The sequence below is a fragment of the Theropithecus gelada genome, chromosome 16 (assembly GCF_003255815.1).
Source record: "Theropithecus gelada isolate Dixy chromosome 16, Tgel_1.0, whole genome shotgun sequence".
Classification (NCBI taxonomy): Eukaryota; Metazoa; Chordata; class Mammalia; order Primates; family Cercopithecidae; genus Theropithecus; species Theropithecus gelada.
Window position 1 is genome coordinate 27,017,875 of NC_037684.1, and position 20,032 is coordinate 27,037,906.

General features: G+C 47.4%; 1 protein-coding gene and 1 pseudogene across 2 annotated transcripts in view; one reads left to right on the plus strand and one right to left on the minus strand.

Annotated features, from left to right (window-relative positions):
* Positions 1–11,293, plus strand: part of LOC112610111 — a 40,042-nt pseudogene extending 28,749 nt beyond the window's left edge.
* Positions 11,294–14,631: 3,338 nt separating this feature from the next.
* PLXDC1 (plexin domain containing 1) overlaps positions 14,632–20,032 on the minus strand; it is an 87,013-nt gene continuing 81,612 nt past the window's right edge. The window contains exons 13-14 of one of the 2 annotated variants that reach the window (XM_025363654.1): positions 17,689–17,849; positions 14,632–15,464 (exon numbers count right to left, since the gene is read on the minus strand). In XM_025363654.1, coding sequence (XP_025219439.1) covers positions 15,345–15,464; positions 17,689–17,849 — 281 coding nt within the window. In that variant the 3' untranslated portion in view covers positions 14,632–15,344. The remainder of the gene's footprint in view (positions 15,465–17,688; positions 17,850–20,032) is intronic. The other variant, XM_025363655.1, reaches the window with a different exon arrangement.

Below are 20,032 nucleotides of genomic sequence, written 5' to 3' on the forward strand. Positions count from 1 at the left end.
CAAAAGAAGATAGACAAATGGCAACAAACGTATGAAAAAATGCTCAACATCACTAATGATCAGCGAAATGCAAATCAAAGCCACAGTGTGATACCACCTTGCTCCTGTAAGAATGGCCATAATTTTTTTAAAAAATCGAAAAACAGATGTTGGCGTGGTGCAGTGATCAGGGAACATTTCTACACTGCTGATGGGAATGTAAACTAGTACAGCCGCTAAGGAAAACAGTGTGGAGATTCCTTAAAGAACTAAAAGTAGAATTACCATTTGATCCAGCAATCCCACTACTGGGTATCTACCCAGAGGAAAAGAAGTCATTATTTGAAAAAGATACTTGAACACACATGTTTATAGCAGCACAATTCACAATTGCAAAATCATGGAACCAACCCAAATGCCCATCAGTCAACGAGTGGATAAAGAAACTGGTATATATATATATGATGGAATATGATGGAATACTACACAGCCTTAAAAAGGAATGAATTAACAGCATTTGCAGTGACCTGGATGAGATTGGAGATTATTGTTCTACGTGAAGGCCAGTGGAGAAAAGGCCAGAGGGCTAGCAGTGAAGGGGATTCTGGGCATTGCTCTACATGGGAGACTCAGCAAGAACCATGTCATGTGTGTGGAGAAGTTACTGAGTGTGAGGCAAGAACCATGTCTTTTTTCTTCGCAGGGTAGAAAGGAGGTTGCACTATTCATGCCGGCCACTCTCCTACTAGCTGACAGGATGCTGCCTAGGATGAAACAGGGTGCGTGTGCACAATGGAGTCAGTCCAAGACTCCTGTTCTCACTCAGGGATTCTTCATTTCTTCTTCCTATTGCTTCCACTTCATGTTATTTTCTTCTCTTTCCATTTACAAGTAAAACTGACCGGAGCCCCAGGAATAAATGGTTTTCTTGGCTTCCTCCTTGCTCCCATCTGGACCCAGTCCCCTGGTTCCTGTCGGTCATTTGCAAACCAAGAGGACCACAATAAACAAATCTCCATATGTTTTGAAATATTAAAGCATTCACTCTGCAAAGAATGTGTCAATTTATTCATTGTTAATTCTACGTATATTTGAGTACATAAAACAGTAGGAGTGTACTAGGTACGAGAAGGAAGATAAAACAGAACTATTTTTCTTGAGGTGTTCATAATGTAGGTGGAGAAGCAGAGATATCCACAAACATTGTAAGAGATTATTAAATGTATAATAAAATCCATAATTATTGCTTTGAAACAATATCGGCGTCCAAAAATTCTTCTGAATAATAATTTTTAAAGTAAAACAGAAAGCTCAAAAGTAGGCAATGGGTGGGGCTAAGGGTCTGGTATTGGGGTGGAGAAAGTAGTGATGGGATGGAGAAATAGTGGCAGATGCCAATGATTTGGGGGTAATTTGGGAGAATAGGCTAGGATCTAGATGATTTTAAAAAGACTTCTCTGAGCAGGATCTGGTTTGCTTGGGGGGTGCTGATGTGGAGTAGAACATGTTTAAAGAAAAGGCAAAGGCAGAAAAGCGACAGTTGAAGGAATGTCCAGCACAGAGCCACCATCAGTAATGTCTGACCAAACTGGGGTTTTATCTTGGACCACTCATTTCTCTACCTCTGAGTCTTAACTGCTTCTACTATAAAAGGAGAGATTTGACTATTCAGTGGTTCCCAGACTTTTGTTTTTCACAGGTCATAAAATGTAAAAAAAATTAAACCTGAGATTTTTAATTTTTAATTATGATATCCAAGTAATAGCATTGAAGCAACTATCCTCTATTTATCAGCATCTTTTCATAAAGGGAGGTCATACTTATAGAAGAATGGAGTGGAATCTATTTTATGAAATTATTAAAAACCTGATTATATTTTCCACATTGTCCTCATTTTGTAGAGTAGGGGTGGAAACTTTATCACAGCATGGGTCTGAAGACAATTATTTAGAAACCACAAGAGACTTGTCCTGCTGGGTCTCATCTGGCTCTGACGTTCTTTTTTTTTTTTTTTTTTTTTTAATTTTATTATACTTTAAGTTCTAGGGTACATGTGCACAACGTGCAGGTTTGTTACATACGTATACATGTGCCATGTTGGTGTGCTGCACCCATCAACTCGTCAGCACCCATCAACTCATCATTTACATCAGGTATAACTCCCAATGCCATCCCTCCCCCCTCCCCCTAGGCTCTGACATTCTAGGATTAAAGTAAAGAGCAGTAGGACCCACTTTCCCTCTTGTGCTACTGAAACTGCCTTTACAAAAATTATGACAATTCTGACCTAACTGACTCCATCTTGCTTCTAACCTCCAAGCTGCCCTTGCTCATTCCTGGGCACAGGCCAAGCTAACTATGGGATGAATTTAGTTTACTATTTAACTTTGAAACAAAGATGACAGTCCCTTCCTAAAACAAATCACCTCCTTGCTTGGGAATCAGACCTCCTTTGTAAGACTTTATAGTCTTTGTAAGACTAACAAATTAGCCACAAGATTAGATACTATAGCTCAGGAATTATGTAGCCAGAGGCCACAAGATTTCTAACCAGTTGCTCCTATAGATAACATTGTTGTAGGCTAGGCACAGTGGCTTATGCCTGTAATCCCAGCACTTTGGGAGGTGGGTGGATCACTTAAGGTCAGGAGTTCAAGACCAGCCTGGCCAACATGGTGAAACCCTGTCTCTACTAAAAATAGAAAAATTAGCTGGGTGTGATGGCAGGCACCTGTTACCTGTAATCCCAGCACTTTGGGAGGTGGGTGGATCACTTAAGGTCAGAGTTCAAGACCAGCCTGGCCAACATGGTAAAACCCTGTCTCTACTAAAAATAGAAAAATTAGCTGGGTGTGATGGCAGGCACTTGTTACCCCCCCTACTCAGGAGGCTGAGCGGGAGAATCGCTTGAACCCAGGAGGCAGAGGTTGCAGTGAGCCAAGATTGCACCACTGCACTCCAGCCTGGGCAACAGAGTGAGACTCTCTCACAAAAAAAAAAAAAAAAAAAAAAGATAGCATTGTTGTAGTCTCAGCAATGCACCAAGATTTAACAGTTGCTCCTTGTCTGAGATAACATGCCCGGGAGTTCTTTGTCCTACCTCCAAGACAATTAAGAAGAACAGACACAAAGTTGAGAAGTTGAGATTAGAGTGAAAGTTTAATAAGCGAAAGAAGAAAACTCTCTGCCAGCAGAGAGGGGGCCCCGAACGGGTGCCCCTGTGAGGCTGGTGTCCAGGGTTTTTACAGACTGGGAAGGGGAAGGAATGTGCTTAGTTGCCCCAGGACCAATCAGGAGCTGAAATGATGATTCCTAGATGCTGCTTAGCTTGACCCAGGACCTATCAGGAGCTGAAGTGAAAGCTTGGCCCCAGACCTACCAAGGGCTGAAGTGATACTTCATAGAGGCCAAACTTATAGCCCAAAAAGGAAAGTAAAGTGTCCACTGGAACCCACGGGAGCCCACTGTACCCACACTCACAAAAGGAGAAGAAAGTTTGTCCTAGGAGCTTGCTGACTATACAAAGGACAAAGACATTTCTATGCCAGGCCTTGTTCCTTTATGTGAATGAAATAGAGGTTTGTTGAAGTTTTTATCCAAATGGGCCTGAGGTTTTGCTATCTGTACAGCCATGGGCATGTCGCCAGGTACAACTTGCTGTGCTTGTTCCCTTATTGGTGCCTGCAGCTAGAATGTTTTCCTAGGCTGCTTTTTTATGTTATGTGGAGATGAGGCACTGACCTGTGGGCCGGGGGCTCTCTGGGGACCCTTTCCTTGCTATCTACCTAAGGCGAGCTAACTCACTCCTTTCAACATTACTGTTGTAAAACTGAAGATTGCCATTCTAGGTATTTTTCAGACCCTGTATTCTGATGGACGAGCTGGCACCACTCAGATCGGCAAACTGGCTCATCTGGTCTTGTGGCCCCCAACCAGGAATTCACCCAGCAGAAGAACACAAGTTCTGACACCCTATGATTTCATCCTTGACCCAACCAATCAGCATTCCCCACTCCCTAGCCCCCTGCCTGCCAAACTATCCTTAAAAACCCTAGCTTCCAAATTTTCAGGGAGGCTGATTTGAGTAATAATAAAACTCCAGTCTTCTATTTCGCTGGTTCTGTACTTATTAAACTCTGTCTATTTCAATAATGCTGTCTCAGTAAATCGGCTTTTCTGGGGAGTGGGTACAATGAACCCACCAGGTGATTACACTGCTCCACCACATAGCTGATTACAACACCTACCCCTCTCAGACACCCTCAGCCCCAAGTTGGACCTATTCTTTGATTTTTACTTTTTTCCAAAATTGATCTCTACTTCTCACTCAGACCTCGGATCTCCCACATCATCTGACCCCCACAAATACACGTACACAATTCACTAGAATCATGTAGGACAACCAGGAAATTCTTTTTAAGGATTTCATGCTAGACTGTTAATAGCTTAGTGAGTCATACTTTTATTTGAATATGTTAAACTCCAAAAAAAAAAAAATTCTTAAGTCAAAAGGTTGCATCGTTCATGGTTATTTCCCACAAGCTCAGTAGGTAGGGCTAATAATACTTAGTACCCTAATCTCCATCAGGAGTGAAGATGAAACTGGCTGCTATAAACGTGTCCCTACCCTTTCATGCTGTCAGCCCATTTTGGGACTCTACCCTAAACATGCACTTGAATGGAAGCACTAAACTCAGGGTCGTGGCGGTGTGGCTGGAGGAGGGGAACAGGCTCAGAAGCCGGCCCCGGGTAGGAGGGGCGAGGGAGCGATCCCGGCGCCGCTCCGCCCCTCGCATGCGCCTCTTGTTTTAAAAAAAAAAAAAAAAAAAAAAAAGGCGCGGCCGTGTCTTGCGCAGGCGCAGTGCTGCGTGAGCCTTAGCCGCGCAAGCTGGGTGAAGGGAGAATCTGGTACCTTTTGCGGTTCCCACCAAGAGTGACAAAACCTTGCTAGTGTGGGAACTGAGCTCTGGACCCACGGCCGAGGCTTTGCATGTGAGCCGGGGCCACGGTGGAGGGAGAGATGGAGAAAGCCGCCCACTCGCTAACTGGGAATTCTAGAGTCCTGCTTCAGGACTTCACCTGCCTCAGCCTCTGCTGAAGGACTCTGGTTTGTTTTGTTTTGTTTTTTGAGACACACTGTTGCTCTGTTGCCCAGGCTGTGGTGCAGTGGCGTGATCTCTGCCCACCGCAGCATCCGCCTCCAGGGTTCAAGCAATTCTCCTGCCTCGGCCTCCGGAGTAGCTGGGATTACAGGCGCCCGCCACCACGCCCGGCTAATTTTGTATTTTAGTAGAGGTGGGGTTTCACCTTGTTGGCCAGGCTGGTCTCGAACTCCTGGCCTCAGGTGATCCGCCCTCCTCGGCTTCCCAAAGTGCTGGGATTACAGGCGTGAGCCACCGCGCCCGGCCCGCTGAAGGACTCTTAATTCTAGAGGGGACCAGCAGACAGCTACCCCCAACAGATTTTTAGAGTCCCGGAGAGGTACCTCTCCACAGTCAACACGTTTTACCTTCCAGGGCTTCTTAAAGTTTAGGATCTTAAGAAGAAAACTTGTTGGTTAAGTGGGAAGTGTTTTGAATTGCATCCTTCTCGAAGAAGGGTTTGGGGAATATGAAGGCATGGACAGTTTTGTTTTCTGGGCTTGAGATTTCATACGCTTACTTGGCGTGGGACCACCCCCACGGCTTTCTCTGTTCACAGCATTTTCCCAGTTTGACCTTCTGTATTCAGTCCTGGTCTTTCCAAATGCTGCAGCGGCCCATCCTGGTTTCTATGTCGTCGTTAAGTTTTATTCAGCAATGGCTGCCCACGGAGCCCAAAGGCATGCAACCGGAAGCAGCTTTTTCAGACATTTCCAGTCAAGGTGGCTGCGAATATGGAATTCCCAGCTCCGCTGAAATGAAGTGCTGAATTCAATAATAGATTAGCATTTGTCCAGCATTCTGGTTTATAGAATATGTTCAGATGCATTGCCACACTAATCTTTCAGTTCTCTGGTTTTTTTAGATTAAGAAACTCAAACTCAGGATGGTTAAGTGACTTGCTTAAGGTTCCTGACAAAAGTTACGGAAGCTTGAGGTTGAACTCAAACCTACTGATGCTAAACCCCATGTTATTTTGTGCTGTCCCTTTTTAAGAAATCTCAGCGTGGGCAACATAGTGAGACCCCATCTCTACAGAAAAAAATTAAAGATCAGGCTGGGCACGGTGGCTCATGCCTGTAATTCCAGCACTTTGGGAGACTGAGTTGGACGGATCACTTGAGGACAGGAGTTCGAGACCAGCCTTGGCAATATGGCAAAACTCGTATCTCTAGTAAAATACAAAAAATACAGTTCCCTATTGTGCTGTGCCTCAGTGGCCTCCTGTGTAGGGTAGAGGTAGCAATAGCACCCACCCCATAGATGACAATACAAGTACATCTCCTAAAATGTGCCTGGAACATTGGAAGCACCCAGTAAATGTGAGCTGCCAGCAGCACCACCAGCGGTACCATACCAGAGGCCAAAAGTCAGTAGACCAGGACCTTTGATTGTAAGTAATGTTTACCTCTGCCTAATTTTGTTAGTCGTGGCTCCTCCTCCATGGTGAAAGAGGGCTAAGTGCTTGTCTACAGAGGCAGAGGGAAGAGTGAGCACAGCTGGGAGAATTCTGCTCAGTCTGTAACGGGCCTGGGGGAGAAGAGCCGCAGGGAACAGAGATGGGTGTCAGCAGCTGCAGAGAGGGGAGGCTGCAGCCAAGCGAGCGTGGTGGATCACACCTATAATCCCAACACTTGGGAGGCTGAGATGGGAGGATTGCTTGAGCCCAGGAGTTCCAGATCAGCCTGGGAAGAAAAACAAGACCCCATCTCTACAAAAAATAAAATAATTAGCCAGGCATGGTGGTTCCCACCTGTAGTCCCAGCTACTTGGAAGGCTGAAGTGGGAGGATCACTTGAGCCCAGGAGTTCAAGGCTGCAGTGAGCCATGATTGCATCACTGAACTGAATCCTGGAAAACAGACTGAGACCCTGTCTCTAAAAAAAAAAAGAAAAACGAGAGAGAAAAGGGAGGCTCTGAGAAGGGGAAGGTAAGCCCTGCAGGAGGCTGCCCTTTTGGCCTTGAGGAGGTGCTCTTGGAATTACTTAATGTTCCTTAAGAGAGCAGCGTCTTCATCTGTTAATTAAAAATGGGATCTAAGGCCGGATACAATGGTTCATGCTTGTAATACCAGCACTTTGGGAGGCTGAGGTGGGTGTATCACTTGAGGCCAGGAGTTCAAGACCAGCCTGGCCAACATGGAGAAACCCCATCTTTACTACAAATACAAAAATTGACCAGGTGCAGTGGCTCACGCCTGTAATCCCAACACTTTGAGAGGCCGAGGAGGGCAGATCACCTGAGGTTGGGAGTTTGAGACCAGCCTGACCAATATGAAGAAACCCCATCTCTACTAAAAATACAAAATTAGCCGGGCGTGGTGGTACATGTCTATAATCCCAGCTACTCAGGATGGTGAGGTAGGAGAATCGCTTGAAGTCAGGAGGTGGAAGTTACAGTGAGCTGAGATCATGCCACTGCACTCCACTCTGGGCAACAGAACAAGACCCTGTCTCCAAACACAAAGAAACAAAACCACACAAACTTTGAGGGGGAAAGACCGAAGAAGGGAAAGGCAAGCTGGAAGGGAAGGTTCTAACTCAAGACTCTGGGAATATATGATGAAATTTTATTGGCCCATATTCAGGTGATTTTTTTTTTCAGTGCTTTTAGCTTTGTGGAAAACTGTAGGCATAATTTAGCTATCTCTAGGGACCAAATGTAAAAATGTTTTATGAACATCAGAAAAATCATCCCCCACAAAATTTCTCTTTGGATTTCACAGTTCATGTAAAGATTTTACACCCCTTCCTTCCTCGCTGCACCTCCGGCCCCATCTTGGCGAAGGAAGTAATCCATTGTCCTCCATCCAAAAAGATAAATCAGATGGAGGCATCGCCTGGTGCTCTGTAAGGCTTGTGAGGAGTGCTTCTAATTATTCATGTGGGAGGGTCGCTAGTGTGGGCATTGGGATGAGAAGGAGGCAGCAACAACTAGGACATTCTCAAGCTCCTGGGACTGTGCAGATAAATAGATGGTAAGCTCACAGTTTTGTGAGCCAAGAATGAGGATCTGAAGTCATCCCTAGGCATCTCTTTGAGGATCTCTACAGGCCTGGAGCACTCTGTCATGATTCATAATCTGTTTCTATATTAAACTGTGGCCACGTGGTTCTGGCAACACCCTGAGGTACACAGACAGCAACCTCAGATGGGAATCCAAAAACCTGTGCTTGGGGATTTTCTCTACTTACTAGCTGTGTGACCTTGTGCAAGTCACTTAATGGTGCCTGGCGCACAGGCGTTTAATGAGTGTGGATCAAGTGAATAAATAGGTAAGCCACCTCCCTGAGCCTCATTTTCCTCATCTGGGAAATGGAAAAACGATGCTTCTCCAACAGGCTGCGATCATGTAGGTAGAATTGCTTTCTAAATGGTGCATCTCAAACTTTCATGCATTTCACAGGAATCACCTGGGGAGCTGCTCAAATACAGATTCTGACTCAGTAGGTCTGGGGCCTGAGTGCCGCATTTCCAACTAACCCCAGGGAATGTTAATGCTGCCTGACTGGACCACACTTTATTATTTTATTTATTTATTTATTTTTTTGTAGAGATAAGGTCTCGCTATGTTGCTCATGCTGGTTTCGAACTCCTGGCCTCAAGCCATCCTCCCGTCTTGGCCTCCCAGAGAGCAGGATTACAGGTATGAGCCACTGTACCTGGCTTGGACCACACTTCATTGTATAGATTTACATTTTTTTTAGAGCAGGGTCTTGCTCTGTCCCCCAGGCTAGAGGGCAGTAGTGTGATCATGGCTCACTGAAGCTTCGAACTCCTGGTCCCAAGCCTCCTGAGTAGTTCGGACCACAGGGCATGTACCACTGTGCCTGGCCCTGGACCAAACTTTAACTAGCAAGGTTCTAGAGTCTAAAGTGCTTTCCAGGTGCTTGAAATCATTATTTCTTCAGCCAGTGGGGTGGGAGGGCTGTACCAAGGGCAGAGTGACCAAACATGGAGAGGGAGCTGTGGACACCCACACATGGGAATAAAGGAAAATCTTGAGTTCCATCAGGGAAATCCTAGCTAGCCCTGAGAAGTAAATAAGCAGCTTGATAAACAGGAAGGTAATAATAGTCTAAAACAATAGCTAAGGAAGTTAGAGTCAGGAGATGTTTGGTTCCCCTCTAGAAACTAAAGATAACATCTTAACTTACTAGCTGTGTGACCGTGTGCAAGTCACTTAATGGTGCCTGGCACACAGGCGTTTAATGTCCCTGAGCTGTTTTTCAGAAGCCCAGACCTCTCCAAAGGGATCTGCTGGCTTGTAGACCTCAGGTAAGCAGGTGCTGAGGACTGACTCTGACTATAGTTGGTTCTAAATGTCTTCCTGAGGGACCTGGAGGAGGCCATGCCCATGAGCCAGAGCTAACATTCTTTTCTGCTGATCCCAAATGTCTAGGCAAAGCTTTGCCTCCTGAACCAATTGCAAATCAGAAAATCTTTGAACCCACCTTATGACTTGTGGGTCCTGCTTTGAGAGGACCTTTATAGGTCAAACCAACATATAGCTTCCATGTATTGATTTATGATTTTGCCTGTAATGTCTGCTTTCCTGAAATTTACCCCTGCCTTTTAAAATCTTTACCTGCTGCTGGGCACAGCTGCTCATGCCTATACTCCTAGCACTTCGGGAGGCCAAGGTGGGCAGATCACTTGAGGCCAGGAGTTTGAGACCAGCCTGGTCAACATAGTGATACCTGTCTCTACTAAAAATACAAAAATTAGCTGGACGTGGTGGTACATGCCTGTAGTCCCCGCTACTCAGGAAGTTGAGGCTGGAGAATTGCTTGAACCCAGGAGGCAGAAGTTGCAGTGAGCTGAGATCGTACCACTGCACTCCAGCCTGGGCAACAGAGTAAGTGAGACTCTCTTAAAAAAAAAAAAAAAGAAAAGAAAAATTCCTTACAAGCCATCAAGAGTTCATATCTTAAGCATAAGCCACCCAATTCTCCTTGCTTGGAGTCCTGCAAACAAATGCCTTCCTTTATTGTTGCAAAGTTTCAGTGTGGACATCTGGTGTTATTGCACCAGGTGAGAACACCCGGTTTGGTTCTACAACATTCCAGTGTGCCCAGGATTGAGGAGCTTCCTGGGATGCAGGACTTTGTGTGTTAGAACCAGGGGAGTCCCGGATAGAACAATTTGGTCCCCCTATCAGGATAATGAAAGAGAAAGACATGCTTTGGTCTAAGTTGCTGTGTGACCTGAAAAAGAACCAGACAGCTGATTGCTTAGGTCCCACCTTAGACCAATTAGTCTAGTACCTCCTATTTCACAGAGGTGGAAGCCATCCCAGAGAAGTCCAGTGACTTGGCCCACATCACCCAGCTACTCAGGGGCAGGGCTGAGGCCAAGCTCCCACCTTCCCACTCCCCGTCCAGCTCAGCACCTTCTCCATCAGTTTACATTGTCTTCTCTTAACACATTCCTCTTGATTTGGCAGACACAGCATGTTTATTTATAAATTGGCTTGTTTGGAGCCTGAAATTTAGCATCATTGATTTTGGCTGTGAGGTGTTCACATTTTTCCTCTCTTTGTTTTGGTTCGCTAAACCATGTTTTGTGAGTAAAACCACAAAGTAATAAAAACACAATGAGGCGGCTAAAGTTGTTCAAATGCAAAGCATCCAGAAATGTGACAGCATAGACTTTCTCAGATTTATTGTGTGTCCTCAGACAGTAGACAAAAATGCACGGGGTTTACTTCCAGGGATTTACGGGCCCAATATAAGTAAACAGCTGGCGTTTCTTTTTAGGCTGTTTCTCTTGGAGGTGGTGCAGGAGGTTAAAGAACGCACCTCTGATGAGCAGATAGCTGGAGGCTGTTCCCAAGATCATGTCTCAGTGAAGAAGTTGGAGTCCAGCAGCCATCAGAACCAAGGTATGTGTGGTGGTCTTCAGAATGCCACCCCAAATCCTTTGCACTTTATTTTGCACACAGCAGGAGTTGTAAAAGAGTGCTTCCTTTTATTATTAACACCGAGAATCCATGCAGACAGTTTACACTAAACACGTGAATACATTGTGTTTTAAAAGGCTGGGTGCCCTCAGTTTCCAGATCTTTCTAATTGTATCACTAAATTCAGGTAGGTTTTTGGAGACAGAGATTGGCCGCATTGTATCTGTGACACTGACTCTTCTGGTGTAGGTTCGCATGGCCAGGGAGTCTGAGTGCAGCCCCTAATCAGTGCTTCATGCCAACCTGTGAGTCTATTCCAGGAACTAGAGGAGAGAGAGCCTTAGCCTTGCCTGCAACCAGATGAATGGTCAACTTTAGTGGTGGACACTTTGCTTTTTGAATAGTGTGGTTGGCCAGCAGCTCTTGTCATTGTTTCTCTCTCTCTTAATTTAACAAACCAAGCTGAAGCCTGAGCACAGCTACAACCTTGTCCAATCTCTTTAGCAACAAAATACCTGTGTGTGCATATATTATTGCTAAAAACATTGGACAAGGCTGTATACAAACACACACACACAAACATACACAGATACAGGAGACCCCTGATGAAACACACAAATTTTAAAAATTTATTTTTAAACAAATGCAGTGGGATGATTGTGGCTCTGTGCAGCCTTGAACTCCTGAGCTCAAGCGATCCTCCTGCCTCAGGCTCCCAAGTACCTGGGACTACAGGCGTGAGCCACTGCACCTGGTCATGCAGTGAAGGACTTTCTAAGCAAGACCTTGACTTGGAAAGTTGCCACCAACTCCCCAGCTCTGTGAGAAGTTTTAGGGGCAGGGAATTTAAACTCTCAAATTTAGCTGGTTTGCAGGGGCAGTTCTTTCCCAGTGATGAGCTGGGGCTGCTTCTGAAGAACATTTGGAATTAAAATCTAGAGCTCACCCCAGTCAGAGTAAAAAATAGCAGCAAATAAATGTTAGATCACAGCCTCTTCTTAGTCATACCCTTTTATACATGTCATGAGGGTCATTGCCAAAGAAAGAAGTGAGTTAAGTGTAAGGGAATCTGGTCGGAGGTGGACCAATAACCAGACTCATCCGAATGCTTGGCTGATGGTTTTCCAGTTGCTCCGTGGTTTATCCTTTGTGAGGATGCGAGTGACAATCAAGAGTTGGAAACGTGAGGCCTCAGCCCTGCTTCATAAACCAGGCAAGGAAGAGCTGAGGGTGGAGGTAGAGGGGTGCTGGTGGAAGGAGGGTCTGAATTAGGGGAAGAAAAAGGACAGCGCAGCAAAGATTTGGGTTCCTTTCAAGCTTCTGAAGGACACAGTGGGCTGTAACAGAGCTCTCTGGATGAGGGAAGCACAGCCCACCAGCAAAGCATCTACCACCTGTGTGTGTCTCAAATGGCCAGTTCCTGTTGTGGCCTGATTCCATGCACGGCACCACTTGTCCCACTCCCTAACTCTAGCACATGTTTCCCCACTGGGAGCTCGGCCAACCATGTTAGATGCCTGAAGGGAAAGAATGTCAGGAGTGGAGGAAGGGGTGGTGATGCAGAGAGGCCTCTGCTGCTAGCCCCTGCAGGTAGAGAAAGTTCCAGATGCCTCGCCCTCAGTCAAAGCAAGCCTGGCTGACCCATGGGATGTCAGTGGCATGGGGAGTGGAGGTATTTGGCGGCAGACGGCCTGTTTGTTTATGACAAAAAGTACTAGAGATGTGTCACCAAGAGAAGCCTACAGATTTCTCAAGCCAAAACACTTAGACCGAGTCTCCCAAAAAATAGAACCAAGCATCTCATAGAGTTAATGATGATTGTCTATAGGATCCCTGACAATGTAAGCATTATCTTTTTCTGTTCTTTTTTTTTTTTTTTTTTGAGACAGGGTCTCACTCTGTCGCCCAGGCTGGAGTACAGTGGCATGATTATGATGATTATGACCTACTGCAGCCCAACCTCCCAGGCTCAAGTGATCCTTCTGCCTCAGCCTCCCTAGTAGCTGGGACTACAGGTGCGCCCCACTACACCTGGCATTTTTGCTGTTATTGTTGCCCAAGCTGGTCTCAAACCCCTGGGCTCAAGCAACCCTCCCACCTTGGCCTCCCAAAGTGCTGGGAGTACAGGCACGAGCCATCATGCTTGGCCAGATAAGCATTTCTTGGACAGATCCTGGAGTTCTCCAAAGTTTAGAGCAGGTTAACTGGGTAGCTATGGAGTGTGACCAGATGGAGACATGGGTCTTGTGGCCAGCCCTGCAACTGACTGACAGTCTAGCAAGGCAAGGTTGTAGGTACTTCACACACTGTGCACACCCATCCCAGGCAGCCGTAGAACCCTAGGCCTCCCCGCCCCACAGACACATGCGGGCTCCAGGGAAAGCAAGTGGTTAGTAGGTGCCTCCCCAACCTGGTGTATTTGGGCATCCTTGCCCTGGGCGACACAGTGAGTCCCTTTCTCAAAAAAACATCCCTTCCATGCCAGCTGCCTGTGTCCCAACCACTCAGGCGCTTTGCCGCTCAACAGAATCCACCTGCAGTTCCCTGCTAGGTATGTCTCAAGGAGCCCTTGAGCCACCCGACTTGTTTTTAATGCCTATAAAATCCAGTTCAGAGGAGGAAAAATATTTATCAGGCAAGTCCTGCCTTTGGAGGTATGTACAGGCACTGACACCAGAACAGGCTAGTGAATAAACTCGGCACCAAACAGGCCATCAGAATAGGGAGCCCCTCATGGTAAATGTGGCTGCGCATAGCAAGCTCGCTCAGGGAAAGCTGGGCCGCAGGTTGGGGTAAAGCCCTTGATGCAGGCTGTAACATGTTTTGATGCAGAAGTTATTGGTTCTGAGCAGAAAGGGCAAGGTAAGAGAGCAAAGCCTAAAATGCAGTTCCCCCTTGAGTTCTTTTCTCTCCTCTTATTTTACTTCCTTCCCATGATAACATGCCCCAAGGGCTGAGAGCCGCTGTACTGTGTTTAACAGATGGAGAGAACACCTTCTTTAGGCTTTCAGAGCTACAGAAGCCAGGGCTAAGACGCCAACTCTATAGCCATGAGGATCAGCCTTTTTTTTTTTTTTTTTTTTTTTTTTTTTTTGAGACGGAGTCTCGCTCTGCTGTCACCCAGGCTGGAGAGCGGTGGTGCTATCTGAGCTTACTGCAACCTCTGCCTCCCAGGTTCAAGTGATTCTTGTGTCTCAGCTTCCTGAGTAGCTGGGATACAGGCAAGTGCCACCACACCCAGCTAATTTTTTGTATTTTTAGTAGAGACAGTTTCATTATGTTGGCCAGGCTGGTCTCAAACTCCTAACTCAGGTGATCCGCCTGCCTCAGCCTCCCAAAGTGCTGGGATTACAGGTGTGAGCCACCACACCCGGCTGAGGACCAGCGTGAGTCTAGGGACCCTGGAATGCCGCAGCCCCAGTCTTGACTTTAGTTAACCTGTGTCATATGCAGGGGTTTTAGGTGGCCAGGAGCAGGGGATCTGGCTGTCTGGCCATCTCCAGGTCGGGAGGCTCTGAGACTGCTACAGAGCAGACCATTGACAGCCTGTAACTGAGTCCAAATTCATTCTGCTTGCTGCGTGACAGCCAATATGTTGAGAGACAAGGAGTTGGAGCAAGGAAAGGTATTTTATTTCGGAGAGCCAGCAAACCAAGAAGATGGTGGACTAATGTCCTAAAGAACTGTCTTAAAATTATGTGGGTTTTGCCTTGTCTTTTCTGTTTAGGTCGGGGGAAAGGAAGGGGCTGACAACCGCAGACATCTGGACACCAGCAAGGGTCCAGGGGAGGTTTGCGGAACTTCCTTGTCGTTGGCTAACAGTCTCTCATGTGACAACAGCCAAACCTCCTCCTCGTTCCTATAAATCTTTAACAAAAATAGTTAGCTGTTTACATGCTTCCCCTTTAATCCCAGAGTTAGTTTTGCAAATGGCATGGTTGCTGTTTTTGCGTTTTATCTCAGTGCTCTAAAGTTATCCTAGCCTAGGTGCAGGAATAGGTAAAGGCCCCTTAAACAAAAATGGAGTTAGTTATGTTAGTTCTTCTGCTGTTTCATGGTTACAATACCCAGAAGAGAACCCTTGCATCAAAACAGGATGAGATTAGATTATTGTTCCTATAAAAAATCCATGTGGTTGTTTTTTGGTCCCCTCTTCAACATCCGGGGCGTGCTGACGAAGCGAGCAGCAGCTCTGGAGCCATAAACCACCATCTCTTCTCAGCCCAGGGCATGCTGGGAAAGGCCAGGAAAAGTCACTTCTCTTCTTTGCTTTAACTGTCTTTTCTGTGGTCTCAAAGTCTTCACAAGGGAGACCTGGTGTTCTCAGCACTGCTCAGCCTCCATGAAGCCCTCCTTCTCATGGCCCGAGGGCTCCACCTCTGCATAGGTGGAATGGTCGGGGTGGCTGCGAAACTTCATGGCTGGCCAGTGGTGAGGTCTACGCTGCAGAAGGCACAGAGGCAAAGTCAGCGGGCATGCCCCCACCATGGGGACCCCACACTCCTGAGCGACAGAGCCAACGAAGGCTCTCTCTTACAAGGGCCCTGGGGCACTTGGGGCCTACCAGGAGCCACACAACTGACCTTCAGGGACCCTTTCCCTAAAATGTTCCCTGCTGTGATCCCCCAACCACTGGGAAACCTGCTGGAAGCTAAAGTGTGGAAGGAGGACACTTTATCTTTCACTGCGTGGTCTGTAGAACTCATAGCTAAAAGATTCAGCAATACACCAAGTGGAGACCTGGGACTGCAATGTGAGGAAGTGGCTCAGAGATGGCTGGAATGATGCCTGAGGATCTGGAAATGCCAAGATAACCCTCCAAGGTAGCATAGGGTCCACATCAGAGTCAATAGGGGGCTTATTAAAATACAGATTCTGGCCTGTGCGGTGGCTCATGCCTGTGATCCCAGCACTTTGGGAGGCCAAGGTGGGCAGATCACTTGAGGCCAGGAGCTCAAGACCAGCCTGGCCAACATGGTGAAACCCCATCTCTACTAAAAATACAAAAATTAGCTGGGTGTAGTGGCACGAGCCTGTAGTCCCAACTACTCAGAAGGTTGAGGCACCAGAATTGCTTGAACCCCGGAGGCAGAGGCTGCAGTAAGCCAAGATTGTGCCACTGCACTCCAGCCTTGGTGACAGAGTGAGACTTTCAAAAATAAATAAATAAATAAATAAAATGCAGATTCCTGGGCCTGCCTTAGACCTGCCCTATCAGAATCCCTGTGGCCTGGGGATCTGCAATTCCCAGGTGTTACCCAGGTAGGCTAAGACTTCAGAATGGCTAAGCCTCCTAAGAAACTGGGGAAATAGGGCCGGGCACGGTGGCTCACACCTGTAATCCCAGCACTTTGGGAGGCCAAGACGGGTGAATCAGGAGGTCAGGAGTTCAAGATCAGCCTGGCCAAGATGCTGAAACCCCGTCTCTACTAAAAATACAAAAATTAACCGGGTGTGGTGGCACGTGCCTATAATCCCAACTACTCAGGAGGCTGAGGCAGGAGAATCGCTTGAACCCGGTCGGCAGAGGTTGCAGTGAGCCGAGATTATGCCACTGCACTCTAGCCTGGGTGGCAGAGCAAGATTCCATCTCAAAAACAAAAGAAAAAGAAAAAGAAAAAGAAATTGGGGGAATGACCTAGGCCTGTGGGTAATGAGGCTGGTGGGCTCGTGACCCATGTGGAGGAGACTAGGGTCACAGAGGCACCACTGCTGCACCCTGTGGGGAACTTTAGAAGCCAGAAGTGGAGGATTGGGGGCAGGAGCTGCTGAGCTCTGCGGCCCCAAGTGAAGGAGGCTGAGCCTCACATCCCATGCTGCCCCTCAGGCTGGCTCTTCAGAAATGAGACGTTCAAAACTTAGCATCCTCAACTAAAGCTCTCAGAGGGCAGCTCTTATCATTATTTCACTTGTCTATTTCATTTTTATTTTAGAGATGGGGTCTCCTGTATCGCCCAGGTTGGAGTGCAGTGGTATGATCAGGGCTCACTGCAGCCTCAAACCACTGGGCTCAAGGGATCCTCCCACCTCAGCTTCCCAAGTGGCTGGGACCACAGGTGCGTGCCACCATGCTGGGATAATTTTTAAAATTTTTGTAGAGACGGAGTCTTGCTCTGTTGCTCAGGTAAGTCTCTAAACTCCTGTGCTCAAGTAATCCTGCCTCGGTTTCTCAAAGTGCTAGGATCTTAGGAAGGAGCCACTGCACGTGCCCCTCAATTTTAACCTTAAAGGCAGGTATCAGTAGGCAAAAGAGGCAGAGGCCCTGGTTCCATCATGGCTTTGAGTAAGAACTGAGCCTGGCATTTGGGCATGAGACCATAAATCACTAGAGATAGGCTGCACAGCCACTAGATGGGCACTGTGTGGCACTGTGGCCTTCTTTCTTTCCTCCGGGGATTCTTTTCTGATTTCACGAATGGGGGAACAAAAGCAGAGGGGTTGTTCCACAGGACAGGAGGGCCGAGGGAGTTCTGAGGTGCTGATTTCTCAGGGTGCAGGACTTAATGGGCGCCAGCTATCTCGAAATGTGTCAGGATGGGGTGGATGAGGTCTTCTCAGGTATGTGGCAGGGGAGAGGGAGAAGGGGAGAGGCAGGGAACAAATGGCCCAGGAGACGCTGACGCAGAAGCGGATGGCAGCCAGCCCTGCGGCCACAGATGACACGGACCTCGATGAAGAAGAGCGCAGCGTTGGATGTGGGGTGGCCATTGATGTAAATTCCAGCGAGGATGATGGCCGCCACGAGGAGGACTGCCAGCACAATGCCCACGATGGTGCCTAGGTGCACAGGGGTGCCCTTGGTCTTGGGGGACAGGTTGTTCTGAAGGCCTGTGGAGAGATCATTAGGGCAGGCAGGGGCTGCAGGGGAGCAGGGAAGGTGGAACCATGGGGTCTTGGGTTCTAACAAAGTCTCAGAGATGAAAGCCGACAGAGCCTTTGGGTCCACGTATCAAATACAGGAAGAGGTTGGGTGGGAGTTGGAATCATTATGAGTAAGGCATTCATGTTGTGCTCGACACCATCTGGGTAGTTTTCCAAAATCACCTAAAAGTTGCCCCAAATGTCTAATAAGGATCATAAGAGAAGTTCTCTCTGATATCTGTGCCACTACATAAGTGCTATTAAGGAATTCACAAAGGGCATCTGAGGGTTAAGAGTTTGGGATCTGAAATCTGGCTGCCTGGATTGAAATCTATGCTCTGCCACTTACTAGCTGTGTGACCTTGTGCAAATTATCTAACCTTTCTCTGTCTTCATTATCACTTCTGTTGAACAAGGATAATAATACCCACCTAATGGGGTTATTGTGAAGGTTAAAATGACATGATTCATGTCAAGCACTGAGGACCATGTCTCCCATTTTGGATGACTTCAATAAGTATTAGCTATTATGATGGCAAATGACCATAGTTTTTCCTATCACTGTCCACTCCCAGATTGTGACCTCTTGGAGGGCAAGGATGATGTCTTATTCAACTCTGTGTCCTCAGCTTTTAGAAAAACTGGCAGGGGCTGGCTGTGATGGCTCACTCCTCTAATTCCAGCACTTTGGGAGGCCAAGGCAGGCGGATCACCTGAAGTCAGGATTTCAAGACCAGCCTGGCCAACATGGTGAAACCCCATCTCTCCTAAAAATACAAAAATTAGCCAGGTGTGGTGGCACACTCCTGTAGTCACAGCTACTCAGGAGGCTGAGGCAGGAGAATAGCTTGAACCTAGGAGGCGGAGGTTTCAGTGAGCCGAGATCGTGACACTGCACTCAAGCATGGGCGACAGAGTGAGACTCCATCTCAAACAAAACAAAAAAACTGGCAGGCCCGTCAGAGAAGCTCCAAGAAAGTATATGGAATGATGTAGGTCCTCTGGAAGCCAAGAAGCCAACAGGCACTCTCTGAGAACATCCTAGGCATTTGAAATACATCCCGGGGGAGAGAGTATTTTCCACAGAGCTGGAAGCTCAACCCCTTTCGTGCATGACTGAGGTAATGGAAATAACAGAGAGGTTAAGTGATTTCCCCACAGACACACAAATTCAGTGCCCACCCCTAAAAAACCTAGTTGCCTGACACTACCTGGGGTGGCTATTTGCCTCTTTACCCTATCCTAAAGGAATGTGGAGATAATGAGGTAGAGAAGACAGATGAGCAGGCTGGCAACAAAAATGTTGCATTCTTCCTACACAGCTAGTGGGTGGGTTGGAAGGCAGCTAGGGGTGGTGAGTTTTAATGGGATGTTGCATGCACTCAAAATCATTGTCCTCCCCATCCCCTTTGCTCTACTCTGCACTCTGTAAGCAGAGGACACCCAGGAGAGAAACTCTCCTGGGGCACTCCAGGGCATGGCTAGGGCCTCTGTCTGCCAACAGGTGGGAGGACTGAGGTGAAATGCCCCAAGTGAACCTCCCCTGACCTGGATGGCAATCAGCCTGCAGCCTGCAGTGGCTCTGATGATTTGATGATGAGGGCTTCTGCTGATGAGCACATGGTGCAGAGTGAGGGGATTATGGCCCAGCCACCCCCACAACACACACACACACACTCACACCCACTGCCTATGGAGGAGCAATGGCTCCATCTCTGCTGGGGGACACCATCACACTGTGCTGCATTAATAATCTTTCCTCTCCTGCTGGAAGCCCAGATGACAATCTCCAGCCCTGGGGTTGGAAGGCACTTTCATCTCTACTCTTGCACAGGTTGCAACAAAGGCCTGAGCTGGCTCTGGGCAAAGGGCAGGGGAGGTGGGGGCAGCTCCCACCCTCAGAAAGGAGATTATCCTTCTAGGTAATCCTAGGAGGCTGCAGTGAGTCCCACCTTCTGGTACCCTGCAAAAATTGTAGTGGACCATTTTATGTCCTCTGCCAGCCTGAGTGAGGAAAGAAGCTGCTCTCTACCCCTTGCTGACTATGAGCCCGTGGGGATCGGAGGGGATGGCCACAGGCCCCACCCATGCCTGCCCTGGCTCAGTCCTTCCCCTCCTCCCACTCCTTTCTGGGCAGTGAATATTCAAGG